The 19714-nt window shown below is 31.1% G+C and overlaps 4 protein-coding genes across 4 annotated transcripts; 1 reads left to right on the forward strand and 3 right to left on the reverse strand.

The window, feature by feature from the left end:
• The first annotated feature begins 1427 nt into the window (after positions 1-1427).
• Positions 1428-2744, forward strand: LOC124913285 (transcription factor bHLH137-like). The gene is made up of 6 exons (XM_047453881.1): positions 1428-1890; positions 1975-2091; positions 2166-2231; positions 2303-2371; positions 2463-2537; positions 2634-2744. Exons 1-6 carry the CDS (start codon positions 1468-1470, stop codon positions 2742-2744), a joined length of 861 nt encoding a protein of 286 aa, XP_047309837.1. The 5' UTR covers positions 1428-1467.
• Positions 2745-9223: 6479 nt separating this feature from the next.
• Positions 9224-13238, reverse strand: LOC124920448 (V-type proton ATPase subunit C). The gene is made up of 11 exons (XM_047460940.1): positions 13032-13238; positions 12838-12906; positions 12624-12751; positions 12450-12549; positions 11651-11718; positions 11129-11270; positions 10462-10578; positions 10226-10351; positions 10056-10139; positions 9898-9977; positions 9224-9718 (listed from the first exon to the last, which is right to left on the reverse strand). Exons 1-11 carry the CDS (start codon positions 13143-13145, stop codon positions 9622-9624), a joined length of 1125 nt encoding a protein of 374 aa, XP_047316896.1. The 5' UTR covers positions 13146-13238; the 3' UTR covers positions 9224-9621.
• Positions 13239-14535: 1297 nt separating this feature from the next.
• LOC124913292 lies at positions 14536-15858 on the reverse strand. The gene has a single exon (XM_047453888.1). The coding sequence runs from the start codon at positions 15856-15858 to the stop codon at positions 14536-14538; it is 1323 nt and encodes a 440-aa protein (XP_047309844.1).
• A 1026-nt stretch (positions 15859-16884) lies between these two features.
• Positions 16885-18018, reverse strand: LOC124913300. The gene has a single exon (XM_047453897.1). The coding sequence runs from the start codon at positions 18016-18018 to the stop codon at positions 16885-16887; it is 1134 nt and encodes a 377-aa protein (XP_047309853.1).
• Between the last annotated feature and the right edge of the window lie 1696 nt (positions 18019-19714).

The following is a 19714-nucleotide window of genomic DNA, read 5'->3' on the forward strand; positions in this document are numbered from 1 at the left end:
TTGGGAATCAATGTTTTCATTCCATCTGCACTACATGTGCAATTAAATTAAGTGTATATTCAATCCCCTAGCAAAGAAATATTCATCATGATTGTGATTGTCATAGAATTTTTAAAAATATTTTATCATTCAAAGAAAAGTTCATATTATATCCTAAGAAGTACTTTTTCCTAATATTGGGTTGTATGCAATTTCGTATTTTTAGCCAAAATCAAAACTAGATATATCAATAAATTAGGTCACTTTTTGTTGAACTTCCATTTGTCCCAAACAAAGTGTAAGCATTTCCTTGGTGCCGACGAATATTAGTTAGTCAATTAGATTACAATCGACAACTATATATATGATTGTCTAACACAATTCGATAAAGTTATTGATCTTCTACTGGTTTTGATGTAATTTAAGTTTGAAACAATTCGAAACTCATCAAATGTTGACCTAATTTGCTCAAATTTTACCATTTAAAGAGGATACAACCCTTGCTTTCATTTCTATGGAGTTTGTCACTAGCTAGCTGTTGATGCTATAAAGCCTCCTTTATAATAAAGTTGAACTTTTAAACTTCCATTGATATAAATGTCGGCAAAATTCTAGTCAAAGTAATTTATTTCCCATTTTATGTACCAAAAAATAATCCATGCCTTATAAAACTTGTGAAGAGTAGTTAATTAAGATACAAACATTGAGAAAATAAAATGGAGAAAGAAACTAATAAAAAAAAAAAAGTAACAAAATGAAATCAAGAGAATACATGATGAAAAGTTTTAATTAATTTGCATGATTCTTTATTAAATAAAATTACAAATTAAATCACAAAAATGTTACTTATTTTTAAAATTAATTTAACCATAAGTTTAACTTTTAAAAAGAAAAGTTTTGTCAATGGTCCTTTAACACTTTTCAACAAACTATATATGAATAATTCTATACATAAAAAACTTTTATTATTTCTTTTCTAACTTATTATTTCTTTTCTAACTTATTCTAATTATGATGAGTATATTTTATTTATTTTTTATATCGAATTAATAAGATAGGCAGACTTATAGCTCAGTTGTAGAATCGCGTTAGAACCAGTCTCCTAAGACTGGTCCAACAAGTCCATGGGCTAGGAAAGCCCCAATTAGAGCACATGAACTCGTCTTCTCTGGGTAATGGGTTCGAGTCTTCGCCCGAATCATTTAAAAAATATATATGTATTACGAACATATAATCATGTCCTTGAGTCTCAATTTTTGTTATCTTAGATAAATTATTTATCATTTGAGTTGTTGTGCTAAGTTTCAAGGAATCAATAATTAGTTTTTATTTTCATTTGACCGGTCTCTATCTTGGATGATGATGATGAATGCTTATATAAAGTGACCTACCTCTAGCATAGTTCCATTGTCTAGACCCAGTCTTCCCTTTAATAAGCCAACCATCTCTCCATTTTCGATTTCCAAAGCTTTGAAAAAAGAAACTAAAATGGCAGCTTTTTCTCATCATGAACAATATTACAGCAGCCTTGATCCAGTATTCATCCCAACCGTTTCCATGAATAAAATCCCTGCAGGCTTTCTAGATGAAGACCATATGATGAATGCCTGCTACTTTGATGATCATGGTCAATTTAAGCATAATCATCTTCTGGCAGCAGCCTCTGTTCCATTTCAGAGCATCATCTCTGACCCTGCTGCATCATCATCATCACCCGCCCTTGAAAATGGTGCCGACCATCATCAGATTCAGGTCTCACCTGATCCCATGACTAATATTTATGATACCTCTGAACTGACAATAAACAAACATAGTATTCCTAGTTCCTATTATTTAAACCACCATATTTCCATGGCCAACAACACCAAAACTTCTTCTTCGGCCAACATTTCCTCTCATATTCATTCTAAGGTACAACAACAACAACCTATCTAGATCAATCATATGTAACAATCAAATTATGGGTTTATTTCATGTCTTTTTTTCATAATTCAGATCATGAAGAGGGCCAAGAAGCAAGTTAACAAGGATTCATTAGATCCTTCAAAAGACTACATTCATGTTAGAGCAAGAAGGGGGCAAGCAACGGATACCCACAGTCTTGCAGAAAGGGTATGTTTTTTTTGTTGTCTCTAATCTTTTTAAATGACCAAAATGCCCTTACTTGATCTACTACACAAGTACAGGTTAGAAGAGAGAAAATTAGTAGGAGGATGAAGCAACTACAAACCCTTGTTCCCGGGTGTGACAAGGTCATTTTTGTCTTTTCACACATAAAAAAATATCATTTTGTAATTTTTTTTTCAATTATGTCATAATTTAGGTAACTGGGAAGGCTACCATGTTGGAAGAAATAATCAATTATATCCTGTCCTTACAAAACCAAGTAGAGGTAATATTATATATCAATTGAAACTAATTAATACCCTTAATTAAATCTCTTTTATATATATTATATTCTGACTTTGGACACAAATTTGTAGTTCCTCTCAATGAAGCTGGCTTCCTATGACCCCATGTTCTATGACTTGGATCCTTTGATGGTTGCACCTCATGAGGTAGAGGACAATTATACCCTTCCAAGAATCGAGTTGGTTTAATTTAATTAGCCGTTATAAAAAAACATAACCCTAAATTATGTATCGATGCGACAGGGGATGAGCGGTGGTTTAATGCCTAATGCGCAACAATATTGCAACTTGAATCCTAGTACGTTTGACAATTCGACGGGCAACATACATGTTTACGATCCCAATTATCGATGATAATATGTATTATTGTGGGGGTGTGGATGCATGAGATTGTAGGGTTTCATTGCCAGCAACAATTTGTACTCTTATTTTCATTAATCATAGTTAGATGTCATCACCTGCATGCATGCATGCATCACTTCTTTCAATTGTAATTCTTATGAATGAACTCACTAGACTACTTTAATTAGTTGCCAAACATGTTTAATAATAAGCATGCAAATTATTATTATTATTTGGAGTACCTATTTTTACTGTTGGAAAAGGAGTTGAAACTTTTTTCTATTATTATTTTGCTCAACTGTTATATATTTCTGAAATCATATATATTATATAATTGGCATTGCCAAGATAAAATGGAATTGAAATTAATTAATTTTCTGAAATTTAGTTATATATTAAAACCTATATTTATTAACATGCTAAAATTTGCTTTAAGTAGTTGAAATCATGTGCAATGATAAATATTGTTGAAATTTGAATATAATAATTTACATATTTCTTTCTTTTATTAGTCGTTTTACTTAAACAACTCTTATTATTTTTTATTGTAAATAAACTGTTTTTAAAAAAAGTGTAAATTACGAATAAATTAATTACTTGCTACCCTTTAATCAACAATATTATATATGATCACTAATAACCTAGCTAATGGCACAAAAGATGGCCACAAAAATGAACTGTGAAGACATATATAACTTAATTATATATCTTGATCAAGAACATTCACTTTCACCGACCAATTATGAATAAGAAGAGTCTGAACTAATTTCAGCGAAACAAACTCCTTGTTTCCAAATGTCCTTTTGTAATTTTCGACGAAACCATACAAGAAATCGAAAAAAAGAGAAAGAATAATGAATAAGATGGTGATATATCACCATCACCATAAATGAATAATATTGCATGTCTAGCCTATTCAAACAATAACATCTCTCTTTCTTTCTAACTACAATCTCACAATTATAAAAATTTCATAATATTATGGTTGTTATAGATAAAACTTATACTTATCCCCTAGTATATATATACTTCTGAAAATCTCATCAATAAATTATTTTAAAAGACATCTAAAAGCTAGATAGGAATCAACCCATTAATGTATATTGACTAAAAAACTATTTAATTTACTATAGAAGACTTTGTAATTTGTAAATGAACATGGATCTATATAAGTTGGTCAAACTTTTTGTCATGTATTTTGGTCATTTACCACTTGTCCAAAAATATCGCTTTCCTGGTAATTAATATGTAGAGGGTGTGTGAATGAATAAGTAAAAATTATTTAACTATTCACACACTGATTTAACATTACAGTCATACGGTTGCATGGCAAAAAAATAAATATGAATTATTGTACCTTTGAGACTGGTCATTCATGAATCTTAAATTAATAATGTAGACTTTAAACAATCAATATACTAGTTTACACTATAGGAGAAAATTTTATTTTTAATTAATATTAGAAAATCGATATTGTCCTTGTTTGAAAACATCTCGAGTTGGGTTTGAGCTGAATTTAAACAAACTAATGTTATTAAATCTGTTAAAAAAAATATCGTCCAAACTCAACTTCAGCTTCGGAATTTCGGAGTTGGGCGTTTCCAAACAGGGTAGAATTCTATATGTATATAATAATTAGGTTTTAGGCCATTCATAGGAATGCAGACGGTGGGGCTGGTGGCGGGACCAGCCAGGTGAGGCTGCCATCGAAAACAGGGTCATGGTGGTCCAAACCTGCCGAGCATCAACCAGTTATATCTAGACCCATCTGCATGGCTCATTCAATTTCTTTGTCTCCATTTCATATAATATAATATATATATATATTAAGGGAACATATTTTTTTGTCCAATTATGAACCTTTATATATTTTCCCCTATTATGTTTCTATTCAACATGTGTTTTTAATTTTATTTAATCTTTTTTAGAAAAAAAAATAATTGAAATTATATATCTGAAAATGAAAGATTTGGGTTTAATAAAATGAAGTAAAATTCTATATACATAGTTGTTGGTTGAGAAGTTTTGAAAAGATTTGAACCATCTATGTTATTAATTCATTTTCGTCCGAATTAAATATTTGGCTTAGAAAGGAACTAAATAATATTTAATAATTGCACCGGGGTTTATGTAATTCATTCACCCCTACATAGATACTACTTGGGTTTATTAGAAATACATTATTAAATTTACCAATAATATATTTAAAATATTATTTCATCTAAATTATTATTAGAATTAAGGATGTCAATACGAAACTGTTTATGGTAACCGAATCGAATTATTCTATTTGGGACTTTTTTTTTAGTTTGATCGGTAGTTGATCGAGGACGGTAATTATGTTCATGTCCTGACTAGTCTCGATCTCTAGCACTATAAACACAATCAGGAGCGGAGCCAAGATTTGAAACCTACCCGGGTTAATTTTTTATTAAAAAAATCTATCCGGGCTAATTTTATAATTAATTGTCACCAATGCCTTTTAGCGACGGAAAATAACCAATAACGACGGTAATTTACCGTCGTTATTGATAAAATACATACAGACCGTATAAGGCTACCCGGGCTACAGTCCGGGCCGACTTGTACTTGGCTCCGCCCCTGAACACAATTAAATATGTAAAATCACTAATATATTTATTTATTTTATTATATTTTATAAGAGCTTTATGTTTATTTTCTTATAATAATATATATTTTCAATATAATAATATATTTTAAAAAAATCATTTATATAATTTTATTATATAAAAACTTTTTTATAAAATATGATATAAACTATGCCGCGAGCAAAGATTTTTCAAAATCAAACAAGGTTTGGATGGTAAATGCACTCCTGTCCTGAACCCTCTCATTGATATCTATCCTTAATTAAAATGAGATATTTTAAAAAAAAAATTGGTTTAGACCCGGTATCGGATCTTAGGTATTTTCAAACAATATCATCATTATTGATCTTTTGGAAGATCTTCAATCTAATAAATTTGAGAAATATATGGTCAATAATTAGTCTTAAATTTCTTCACCAGATCCAGAATGCATGTCTGTCATATTTTTGTAATTCTTTTTAATTTTTTTAATAATGATATTTCATTGATACAGAGTAAACTTGAAAAATCACATTTATAAAAATCACATTAAAACTATTAAGAGATGCATTCAATTCTTCCTTCTTTTCTTTCTAAGAAACATCACCTGTAAAGCATGGGTTTAACTGATTTTTGTTTTATTTTTTTTAATAGAAGATGTAACATCACCGTTATGACACCGTTATGACACCGTTATGATCTTTTTAAAAATATTTTATTATATTTTTTAAAGAAATATTAAAGATATATATAATAGTTAACATAAAAAAAATAAAAATAAAATTAATTAGTTATCTTCTTTATATAATTTGTGGTCAAAGGATTTAAAGCTGACTAAATGAGAATACAGACGAGGCAAAATTTATAAAATATTGTAAAAAAATATATGGACAACTAACAAGGGGTTTATAACTATTCTATGGTTTCAATTGGGTATGGAACAGACTAAATTGTTCCGGTTCAAACTAAGCTGAAATATCAACATGAATCGATTAAACTGAATTCATTACGATTTTCTTTTAGCCAAGTCAATCACAACGGTTTGGTTTGTCAGTTCAGTGTCAATAAAACTACTCAAATCAACCAAATAGTAAAACTACTCAAATCAATCCAATGTTTAAAAATTAATATTTAAATAAGACAGAAAAAAAAACGAACGATTAAACGACAATGATGAGTAATGTATTAATGTATTATAACTGCAGTAAACATCTATAAATTAATAACCTCGATAAAATTAATAATTTGTTCCGTCCCAACTTGGGACTAATACAAATTTGGACCACAATCGATGAAATAATAAAATAATAACTTTTATAAAATTCATGTGTACATATTGATCCCAACAAAAATATAAATTAATAATTACTAAAAGATTTCAAATTCTAAGATTTTCAGTAAAAAATGAATATATAGTTGTTTTTTTTTTAACTTCAAATCTATATTGAGTTCATCTTTAAATCTTCTTATTTAGGGACGAACCCAAAAATCGGTGGTGGGGTGGGCTTAAAAAAAATTATGATGGGCTTAAATAAATAACGAGAAGATTTTGGATAAAATAAGTAAATAAATGTAAATTTTATCATTTTTTTTAATAATTAAATAAACAAAAATAATAAATTCTATTGAATTTTTTAAAAAAATTGGGGGGTAATGTCCCATTTTAACCGTAATTTTTTTTGAGTGGACTTAACCCCTACATAGATCCGTTCCCGTCCTTGTTGCACTTAAGAGTTGGGGCATTTTCTTCTTGTATTGCAGCAAAAAGTTGTAAAGTGTTGTTGTCGCTTGTAATGCTTCTTTTCGAGTGACCGGTTCCCAAGCTATTGAAACATCCTCAACTTCGTAATCGACCGAATTTTGAATGGTATCTGCCACAATTTTTTTAATGTTTTGAACCTCGTAACATTCATTATTTTCACCCGAATAATTTAACAAGTGATTCATAATCATTTTGTGCTAATAATGAATACTCGTAATCAAGTTCTCAAGCTCACGAACGTTTTTTTTCTAAATTTACATCGTTTAATTAATTTCTAACTATATTTAATGTACTATGTTGATATTCTGACTTTTTGATACCATAAACTAGCTTTTTAATTATTCAAAAATAATGAACTTGACAAAATCTATATTAGAGAATATGCCTTAAAACTTGTTTTTGTAATTTATTTTTCATCTCTAACTAATATACATTATAAATAGTATATTAAACTTAAAAATTTAAAGATCATACAAAAAAACCTCTTTAAATTAATAAATTATTAATTTATCGATATAATAATATCTCGCTAAATTAATAAAATATTTTGGTTCCAACATTATTAATTTATAGAAATTTTACTGTATTAGGTTATAACACACATTTAAACTAATAATAATGAAATAATATCATGAACTTAAAGATTTGTTAGGAAACTATCAAAATATTAATTATTACTAGCATGTAGTCCATACATTTGCACGAGTAATGATATAAAAAATCGTGAAAAAAATTACGGTAAAAATATGATAACATTTTTAACTTTAATTTTATTTTTAACCGTTTTAAATTTATGGGCGGGTCAACCCATAATCCGACTCAAATATTCATTTACTCTCACATATATATATTCAAATTAACCACAACTCTCGATCCAACAATCTGAACACTTTGAAAATTAAGCATCTTTATATATATATATATATATATATATATATATATATATATATATATATATATATATATATATATATATATATATATATATATATATATATATATATATATATATATTATGAGACGGAAAAAAAGATATCAAATTTCTACCAAGATAACTGGAAGTTCCAGTTAATAAGAATCCTAATGAGCCTAAAAAAACGATAAAAGCCCAGCAGAAATTACTTATTTTTCGAGATCCCACTACAAGTTCTATCCATAGATGTTCTGATCGCCAACTCATACTTTACTTGATTCGATTTCGATTGCATTTTTTTGAAATTGAGAGAATAGTCCAAATTAATTTGAATTTACTCTTTTTTGTTGTTTCCAAAATAACTTTCATCAACTAGCACTATTTTGATATGAATCTTTCGAAGTAATTTATCAAATTGGTTAGATCTAAAAAAAGAACCTCCTTCTTATACGATCCTACTATGGATATCAATATATATATATATATATATATATTAGTTAAAAAGTTGAACTTTATGTCTCGTATTCATCAAATTTGAAGTTTAATTAAAAATAAAAAATCTTATTAACCTAATTGGTTAAAATACTTGTTTTGTTATGTTGCAAATTTAAAACATACATATAATATATTTTATTTTATTTTTAACTGTTAAGTTTATGGGCATGTCAACCCACAATTCGACTCAAGTATTCACTTACTCTTAATGAATTACAGCTCTCAATCCAACCATCCGAATACTTTGTAAATTATCATTACTCTCACATGTATATCCAAATTAATCACAGCTCGCGACCCAGTAATTCGAATACTTTTATATATATATATATATATATATATATATATATATATATATATATATATATATATATATATATATTAGTAGACAAATTTAAATAATTGTTAATTCATTTTTAGTGTGATGTTTAGTACAAAAATATTAATTATAATACAATTGTGTTTTAAAAATGATGTTAATGATTAATAAATTATTTTATCAAATAATATTTTATTAATTCCAGTCTTTTAACCGTTCAAACTGAAACGATTAAACCGACCATTACACCTTAATTTTAACTTTCAACCAAAAAAACTATATAGTACCAAAGCGGCTAGTTTGAATTTATTTTTTTTTAAATCACCAAATGAATGAGACAAAAGGTGTCCCAAAAATCACAATCCACACATTCAAACCAACAGAAAGATTAAAACCACATCAAAACAATAAGAATTAGTAAATAAAATTTGAATTATAATGATCATACCTCGTCTTATTACAAACACTAACTAATGAATCTTTCAGCCAATTACAAACGCGAAATGAATCTTTCAGCCAATTACAATCGCGAACATACTTCACAAACACAAACAAACGTTAAGAAAATCAAGAGAATGCAGTCATCATCATCATCACCCCCAAATAGCTCCAATCTCAATCAACAAACTTTAAACATTCAAAATGGGAGCTATAATAAAATAATTTGACCCAAAAAACAAAGAATTACAATGGAATGTATTTACCATGAATGATACATAAGCCGCCTCTTGTTTTGCATCAGCTTCTCCCATATTATTATTATTAATATTATTATTATTATTGTTATTTGAAGGTGACAGCAGAAAATTTGTTCAGACGAGGTTAATCGCGAAAGAGACATACGGGTGAGCATCTCCCTCCACTCCAAACCCGCCCATTCCTCCTTCCTCTTCTGCTTTCCAAAACGAGCTGCAATTTTGAACCAAAATCACAACAAAAAACAAAAATATTCAATCTTTTTTCTGCATAAACGGCACCTGAGTTACAGTCATAAGCAATCCTAAACTATGGTAATAAGATTCAATCTTTTTTTCATTTAACCAATTCAATATGGCTTGACGATTGAGTTTTAACTAAACCGTGCTTACCTGTGAGTGCTATCACATAGTCCCTCCAGAATTGATCGCACTTTCTTCTCACTTTTAACAGAAGGTGCCAATACAACAGACTGATACAATAATACCATGGCAATTTGTTAGACCATCATCAACTAAAGGGAAAAAAGGAAGTTGTTCAGTTTAATTACCAAGAAAGATGGTGGTAATCCATATCGAAGGATGCTTTCAACAAATTCACGAATGGCACAAAAGTGCATCCATGAACTGAAAACCTGAACCAAACAACCAATAATAATATCATCTCATTATTCGAAAAAACAAAGGATAGATCAGTAAAAGAAAAAGGACAAGAAATTACCTCCCCATAACTGGCATAGCACCATTGCAAGAGAGAGGTTCGAAGTGCATCTTGATCTTGCATCAGTTTCTCTATCTCCTGTCTTCTACCCTCCTGTGTTTCTGAATTGTACTCAAAATCGCGAACCTGAGTCGCCATGCCATATAAGTAGTTAGGTATCTCTGTGTTAGAATAATCATATATAATCTAAACTAATATGAATAAAAGCACCAATGCATTGAAGAGCAATAACTTACTTGAAAACCTTTGTCACGTGCTTTCAATCTAAAGTTGTCAGCATCACGATTAAATAGTGTAACTGTGTAAAGAGCATATTCATTGTCCTCATAAAGCTTCTTGGAAGATCTGGGGACCTAAAACATTAGCTAAATCAATTAGTAGAAATTTCCAAATGGAAGTAATGTTTGCTCAGAACTCCTTAAACTATATAGCTCAGTCATTTCACATTTATTAGAAATAAAACAATACGAATTTCTTAAACATTTTTTCTAAGAATTAGGATTTTTTCAGAGGAGGCTAGCACAATATCCCACAGTCATTCCCCCTACTCAAATTAAGGTGTTCTTAGTAGGAACCGGAATCAATCTCTTAGGGTGGGTTATAATAACAAATATTTTTCTTCTCTATAATAAGATGGTATCAAACTTCAAAGAGCTTGTTTGTTCTAGGTTATATCACATCACAAATCCTTTCAACCATCAAATCATTTAATTCATCAACAAAAATACTAAAATACTCTTACTTTAATTTTATAAAATTTTAAATATTTAATTTCATAACCTTCAAACAATCCAAAAAAAACACATGTCAAATGATCTCCAACTAAGAGGTAATTATCTCTACAACATACACTACCAAGAACATGCAGAAACAGTATCTTGTAAACAGAAATAAATGATTTACCACATAGGAGGTTAAAGTCTCATAGCTCGATAACCATTCTTTCTGCGAGTACTTTGAGACAACCGCAAGGAGTGTTGTTAAATGCTCTGAGGAGACAATATCTGTTGGCTTCACCAAGTTGGACAGATCACGGACAGCTAAACTGCATAAATCAAGCACTCATGTTATCCTTACTTCATCAGAGTCCATCAGAAGAATAAGCAAGATTCAGTTATCAAATATATGTATCAATACATATGCATATTGCTTCTTCCCATTTCATTGGACCAATTTGACTTTCTGTGTACCTTTATGAATAGGTATTAACATGTAAAGGATATATTTCTTGGTTTATACTGCAAGGAACAAGGATGTTGGATACTCATTGAATATATCACGGGGATACTGAAGTTCCATTTAGATTTCAAGTATTAAGTGATAGAATCATCAGATTCTTAGTTCTAGTGAAGAAATGGAACCTGCTACTTGACTATAAATTTTAAAAAAAAAAGATATCCACTTAAATTTTATATAGCAACTAACCTCCCAGTTTGCTTTCTGTTTATGACATTGAGCTGACTACGAACATTGTTATGCTCAGCAACACGAACCTGTCATTTCAATAAGAAAATATTAGCATGATGTGATTCATGTTGTTCTTTGCTAAACTTTGTGTTCAATAGATTGCTACATTTGTTAGAGTGTTTCATCGACATGCATCATGTTTGGATATCAAGTCAATGAACCATGTTTGTAAAAGTAAGTTAATCGCAAAAGAAGGGAGGATGATCCTCATTTAAAGTTCCCCAGTGACCATCCCTACATTCAAAAGGTCTCTTCACCCCCAGCCTAAGTCAGTGACAAATAAACCGGAGTCAATCATGAGAGATTTTCTGTGGTGCAATCGCACCTTGTCAATGGAATTTCGAGAAATTGAGGAAGTCCATCCTCCTTTACAATATAACTTATATTGTATCTTGGCTTTCCTTATTGACAGTTTGACAGTATCAAATCAATGAAATAATCCACTCTTGGTACTAAGAAACTGAAAACTAATGGAAATTTAAAATTGAAAAACTCAATAACCAGCTTCAAATAGACTTTTCTTAGCCCATTACAAAAGGCAACTAAACCATGGAAAACAAACAAGCTACAAAGCACTACAAAAGGTATGTTGTTTGTTTGTGATTTTGAGAGAATTGAATCTTTTAAGAAGAGAATCCACAGCAAACAAAAATCCCTTGCAGAGAAAAAGTGAGCTGATACAAAAAACCCATCAACTATCTATAGTTCAAGATGAAAAATCTACACCAAATACAAATAGAGAAAACGAATACACCACCTTAAGGTCATCCTCAATCTTGGCCACTTGAACATGAATTCCATCCACAATCTCCTTAAGAGGAGACATAGTTGGGTACTTAGCTTCATCCCAAGCAAATCTTCAATAATAAAGTTGATCAATTTCAGTAATTGGCCCTGATTCGTCATTAAACACAAATAATAAAGGAATTACCTAGTAAGATAAGAATCAACAGGGACACCATCAACCGTAAGAGAACTACTAACAACTCCAGCAATTCTCTCCAGCTCCTCGATCTGACGCCGCATCTTGTGCGACACTCCCTCTATAAACGCATTGGACTGCATAACCCAATCAGAATTACCGATCAAATTTATGATTATTCGAAATTCAGATCAATTAAGCACTTGATTTGAGATAAGTTCACCTTAAGAAGGTCATCACTAAGAGCTAATAGAGAATCGAGAGTTCCAACACGCAGATTCGGGATATTGAACTGCCAATATAAATGTCAAGATAAAAGCTTTAAAGGGCAGATCTCCACAATAGAGTCAAAAATCAAATACCCATGTATCGAAATAGATTGGAAAATAGTAGATGTGATGATTGAATTGAGATTACCCTGTATAGAGGAGTATCGAAGGCTTGTTTGGAGATCGATTCCTGAAGACGACTCCATAGAGAAGAAGCGGAGTTCTGAACGGGAAGAGAGACTACCCAGTACTTGGTCGCCATTGTTGATTTAACCCTTTGAGTTTCGACTCAAAAAAAGCAAACTCTTGAGAGAAAGAGAGATCGATTTGCAAATGAGAAACTGGAGAGGGCGTCGTGATGGGAGGGGAGGAGGAGGAGGAAAAATCTGTGAATTATTTGTTTGAGCTTTGATTGACACGTGGCGGTTGATTATTGGATTTGTTTAATCCCAATTATTATTTAGTTTCAATATTCTCCACATTTCTTCTTATTTTTAATTATTATATACTTTTTCAATCTAATAAAAATAAAGTCTTTAAGAAAACCCACAAAAACTTACATTAAAAAATAATAAAAATCAATAATACAAAATGTAACAAAATAATTTTGGACCGAGGTATTCGATCACTAGATTTTTTTTTCCGAAAAACTAATCTTGTGATGAGCAGGTGCTAGCAACTCATCCGAAAACACGCAAGTTATGAATTAACTCATTTGTCTGATTTCGAAAGAGAGGACAACCACGCTTAAAAACAATTATTACGAGTTTTAGAATAGAGAATGAGTTTTCCGAAAGAATTCAACAATAATTCGATATTGAACTATTAAAGACATTAGACTATGACTATTAAATGTTCTATCATTTTTCTCTAACCAAAATTATTGATTAAAATATAATATGAATAAATAATTTGTAAATAAAAAGATTTTTAGGGGTTATTTTTTTTCTTTCTATAAGATGGATGAGAAGCTTAATTATTTAAGAAACAATGTAGAAATAAAGACAAACATAATTTAGTAATTTCTTATGATATTTGGTTGATAATAATAACATTATTAGGAAGATTAATAATGTCATCTTCTTCGGAAAGATCCACAAATGTTGCTTAGCGGATGAATGTTTATTTCATACCATATGAAAATAATTGCAAGTGGGTCCTTCAATTTTTACATTTTTAATTCAAAAATATGAGAGGCCCAAAGTTTTGCAGATTTTATTTTGGCCCAAATGGTTTGTTAAAACTTTTTTCTTTGGATCATATTCATAAAAAAAAATAGCATTAGAAAAGAAGATCTAGCATAAAAAATAAGAGTGTGTTTAATAGCCAAAGATGACTTCCAAATACTATAAGACTACCCACAGCAGGGTGTCAAATTTTTTCATTTAACACCCTGCCACGTCAGCTTAACACCTCTTTTAACACCCACTTTTTAACATGTCATACAGCAGCGTGTTATTCAAGGTATCAAAATTACTTTTTCACTTTCTCTCACTTCCACATCATTTAAACATATACATAATTTTATTTTTTTTAACCACAAACAATATTATTCATCACTTGATAAATCAAACATACAAATATTATTTAAAACGAAGAAGAAAACAAACACTCTAAACATTGGTAATTTTTTAAATAGTGTTTTTAAAACTCTAATCGAGAGTTGTTCCAAATTTATTCCAAATGTGCATGACAAGATCTTTCTTCAATTGAATATGTTGTGCTTTGTCACGTAGATCGGCCCTAGTATGAATATTTGATTCAGATCGGCCTTCAACATGCACTTGAAATTGAGGTAGCACTTCTCTTTGGACATTACCTGAGGAACTAGACCCGGAATTATTCGAAAGTTCGAAGTCGATATTTTCCCAATTTCGTGAATACGAATCTCGTTCATCCTCCACAATCATATTATGTAAAATTATGCATGCCCTCATTATTTTACCTAGGACATCAATATTCCATATCCTAGCTGGTTGGCGAATAATAGCAAACCGTGCTTGGAGTACCCCAAATGCACGTTCTACATCTTTCCTGCATGCTTCTTGTTGTTTTGCAAACAACTGCGCTTTGTCTCCTTGGGGCATTTGAATTGATTGGACAAAGACGGGCCATTTAGGATAGATTCCATCAGCAAGATAGTAGGCAAGATTGTATTGTCGACCATTCACAGTGAAGTTCACAGTAGGAGCTTCACCAGACTCAATGTCGTCAAAAATTGGTGACCTGTCTAATACATTAATATCGTTCAATGTTCCGGGCATGCCAAAAAAAGCATGCCATATCCACAAATCATAAGATGCCACTGCCTCGAGGATAATTGTTGCTGTGCCCTTGTGTCCATTAGTAAACTGTCCTTGCCAAGCCTTAGGACAATTCTTCCACTCCCAGTGCATGCAATCAATACTTCCAATCATTCCAGGAAAACCGCGCTCTTGTCCAACTTGGAGTAACCTCTGCAAGTCTTCCTCATTTGGTCGTCTTAAGTATTCATCTTGAAACAAGACAATTATTGTTTCGCAAAAAATACGAGTGCACTCAAGTGTAGTGGTTTCTCCAATTTTCACATATTCATCACAGGCATCCGCGGCTACTCCATATGCAAGCATGCGCATGGCAACTGTACACTTCTGGATCGGTGTCAATCCAAGCTTTCCTGCATTATTCCGCCTTTGGGTGAAGTAATGGTTGTAATTTGTTACGGCTTCTACAATTCGGAGAAACAATTGCCTTCTCATTCGAAATCTACGTCTAAATTGCATTTCAGTATAAGTGCATGGCTCATCGAAATAGTCGGCCATGAGCCTCTGATGGGCAGCTCCATGGTCCCTATTTATAGAATTTCTTTTACGTGATCGATTGTTTCGCCTTTGAAGCTCTTCGAGAAGTTCTTTTTGCCTTTTGAGTAAAGATTCCTCCAACTCCCATTGTTGTTGAATCTCTTCGAGATTAAAAGGGTCTGGGGGAATATCCATATAATGATATGAAGAAGAAGATTAAAGTTGAAAAGTTTGAAGTGAGAAAGCATACGATGTGCATACCATTTTTATATTGAAAATCTCTCAATATAGGTGTTGTCATTATTGAGTCAGAAGGTAGTGGGGGTGGGGACGTTCTTATCAATTTGGAATCTCTATGTATGGGTGTTGTCATTATTGAGTCAGAAGGTAGTGGGGGTGGGGACGTTCTTATCAATTTGGAATCTCTATGTATGGGTGTTGTCATTATTGAGTCAGAAGGTAGTGGGGGTGGGGACGTTCTTATCAATTTGGAATCTCTATGTATGGGTGTTGTCATTATTGAGTCAGAAGGTAGTGGGGGTGGGGACGTTCTTATCAATTTGGAATCTCTATGTATGGGTGTTGTCATTATTGAGTCAGAAGGTAGTGGGGGTGGGGACGTTCTTATCAATTTGGAATCTCTATGTATGGGTGTTGTCATTATTGAGTCAGAAGGTAGTGAGGGTGGGGACGTTCTTATCAATTTGGAATCTCTATGTATGGGTGTTGTCATTATTGAGTCAGAAGGTAGTGGGGGTGGGGACGTTCTTATCAATTTGGAATCTCTATGTATGGGTGTTGTCATTATTGAGTCAGAAGGTAGTGAGGGTGGGGACGTTCTTATCAATTTGGACATAATTTGAAGAACACACATTTGACACATAATTTGAAGAACACACATTTGACACATAATTTGAAGAACACACATTTGACACATAATTTGAAGAACACACATTTGACACATAATTTGAAGAACACACATTTGACACATAATTTGAAGAACACACATTTGACACATAATTTGAAGAACACACATTTGACACATAATTTGAAGAATACACATTTGACACATAATTTGAAGAACACACATTTGACACATAATTTGAAGAACATACATTTGACACATAATTTGAAGAACAAACATTTGACACATAATTTGAAAAACATACATTTGACACATAATTTGAAGAACACACACTTTGAAAGTACAGAACACTCAAATTAGTTTGGGAACAATTCCCTCAATAACATCTGATAAGTATTCTCGTCCACAACATCACGCTCTTCTTTATTCTTCAAGGACATCAACATCTCCAACTTCCTAACACGGGCATACTCCAACATAGCTGAAGCAGTACTAGCCCTCCTTTCTTCAAATTTTTCAAGAGTGGAGGATACATTAGATAACTCCTCATTAATTTCAGCCTTTGATTTTCTCGAAGTTGATGTTTTTCTGGCTTTCTTCTTTGTTGCGTCCCTACCTTCTGGACGTATGATGGATGGAGCTGAGGATTCAACTTCATCACCTCCACTTTTTCTCTTTGATCCACTACTTCCAGATTCATTTGCTCCTACCATATATCTTGGTTGGTCACGGACCATCTTCCACTCTTCCAACAAGGAAAACCTTTGCTTTTCATTATCGCGGTACAACTCTAAAGCCTTTTCCACGTAGTTATCATCGGACCAACCACTACACTTAGTTCTGCATGCTGAACTATAATAACCAATAAAACTTGCGATTTTTTTATTGATGGATCGAAAATGACTTTTGCATTGTATTACACTCCTTGGTTTCTCACCTTCAAACTTGTCATTTACAAATTCTGCAATTTTACCCCAAAAAGTGTCGCCCTTTTGGTTCCTCCCCAATTCACTATCATTACTAAAATGGAAATAACCATTTAGTAAAGCTTTGTTGTCCTCCGTGCTCCAAGGATCGTATGATTTTCGGGTTGATTGTTGGGTTGGAGCAAGAAAAGTGGTTTGGGTATTCCCATCAACATCCCCTGGAGATATTTGTGTAGAAAATTCGGGAATATCAGTTGAACCACTACTGAAACGTTGTGTGTTTAAATTATTTGGTTGTTCACTGTTTGGATAGTTGGTATGAGCGACATGAAAGTTATTTCCAGAGATAGGTGGATAGCCATAAGGCATATAATGATGGTTATACGGGTATTGCATGCCAAAGTTGGGTGGCATCATATATTGTTGTGGAATATTAGGATGGATTCCGGTATTCATGGGATCTTCCGGACGTTCAATGTTTTGGTTCGAAGGTTGTATATTTGGGTTTTGAGCTTGATTTGGGAAGTAATTTGGAAAGAAGTTGTGGTTTTGTGAAGGATCCATGAAAGAGTTTGAAGATTTCAAAAGAAAGGTGATACAAACAAGGATGATAATATGGTAGAAAATTTCTGAAATTTTTTGGTGTCCAAATGACACAAACCAAGTCTCTATTTATAGATCGTGAAAAATAAAAAATATTGATATAATTTTTTTTTTTTTTTTATTGATCAATTATTATTAAAATGTATTTTTAAAATAAGAAAATTAAAATCAAAAGTAAATATTAAACTGCCACATGGCAGCGTCTCATTGGCCAAACAAAATTTGACACCCGTATCAAATTTTGACACCCAAAATTTGATCCCCAGTTTTGCCCCCCTGCTGCCTCCCACCCTCCTCTTTTGACACCCCAATAACACCTAATTTACTCCCCTGCTGCGGCTAGTCTAAGAGGCTTACAGCACTTTCTTGCTAGATTTAGGCAAGTCATCCTTGGCTACCAAACAGGACTCTTTATCTTCATACAAGACCTCTCTTCCATTTGTAACAATACACTTCAATTTATTGAATATGTTACAAACAACAAATAACCTAATATATATATAGGCAAGACTAACATATCTAGATAAAGATATTGCATTATTTATTTCACAAGATTTTGATTCTCTTATTGTTTTTTTAATATAAAATCCATAATAACCTCTTAAACTATTGTCAACTTTTGATACCAATCTCTTGTAATATATGTTTTTGATTTATGCCCCTTAAGTTTTGAATTTCTTTTTTTATATAATTTGTTATGAGTATTGAACTTCATTTCTCATGTTAAATATTTTGAAATTGAGCACCCATGTCATTATAGAGAATGATTGGAGTTTTTTTTTATTCCATTCATTAATTATATGACTAAAAGGGTTTTAATTTTTATTTTATTTTAATAAGGATAACTAGTATGACACTCCACCGTCATGGTTCCCGCTCAACTCAAAATGTTTTTAGATATAATCGAACTCGTGACTTTTATCGCTTAGATACATTCCTTGGTTTTAAAATGGTTTTAATTAATTAGTGTAACTAAATATGGTTTTACCCACATACTTTATTTTATTTTTACTAAGAAACATAAATGCTAAAATGCAACATTTTCTAGAGACTTAAAAAATAAAATAAAGTCTTTGAAAAATATTGTAATTTAGGGTTTATGTAAGGGCTTATATATGTGTTTCTAGAGAGGAAAAAAATTGATATTCCTTTTCTTAGAATTTTCCTTTTAAGAGTCAAGAGACAGTAACCCATTAAAGAATATATTCCAAATGAAATATGCACTTTTCTATATGAGATTTTGAAGTTTTTTATTATAGTTTTGTGGTTAATATTTGTAGTTAATAAATGAAACAAAAATGTTTTTTTTTTCATGTCAATTTTGAATGAATCAGATTATAAATTGAAATTTATCATATTATATTGAAAGATGTTGTCTTCTCTAATAATTTTCTCTTTTCTTTAAGGATTTTTTTCTCATTAGTTAAATGGTATAGTAAAAATTGGAAGAAAAAAAATCTGAAAGAACTTTTTAATCATTATAAATCAAGTTAATTTATTTTAAAATAACTGAAGAAAAAATATAACAATTAAAAGAGCTAAAAATGACTAGCAATGACCCTGTCAAGATATAACAAATAATGTTATTTTAATCATAAATTTTGTTCATAACAAATTAACGCCACAATAACATTGATTATTAAATGTTTTATTTTAC

This window comes from Impatiens glandulifera, chromosome 1, assembly GCF_907164915.1.
Source record: "Impatiens glandulifera chromosome 1, dImpGla2.1, whole genome shotgun sequence".
Taxonomy (NCBI): Eukaryota; Viridiplantae; Streptophyta; class Magnoliopsida; order Ericales; family Balsaminaceae; genus Impatiens; species Impatiens glandulifera.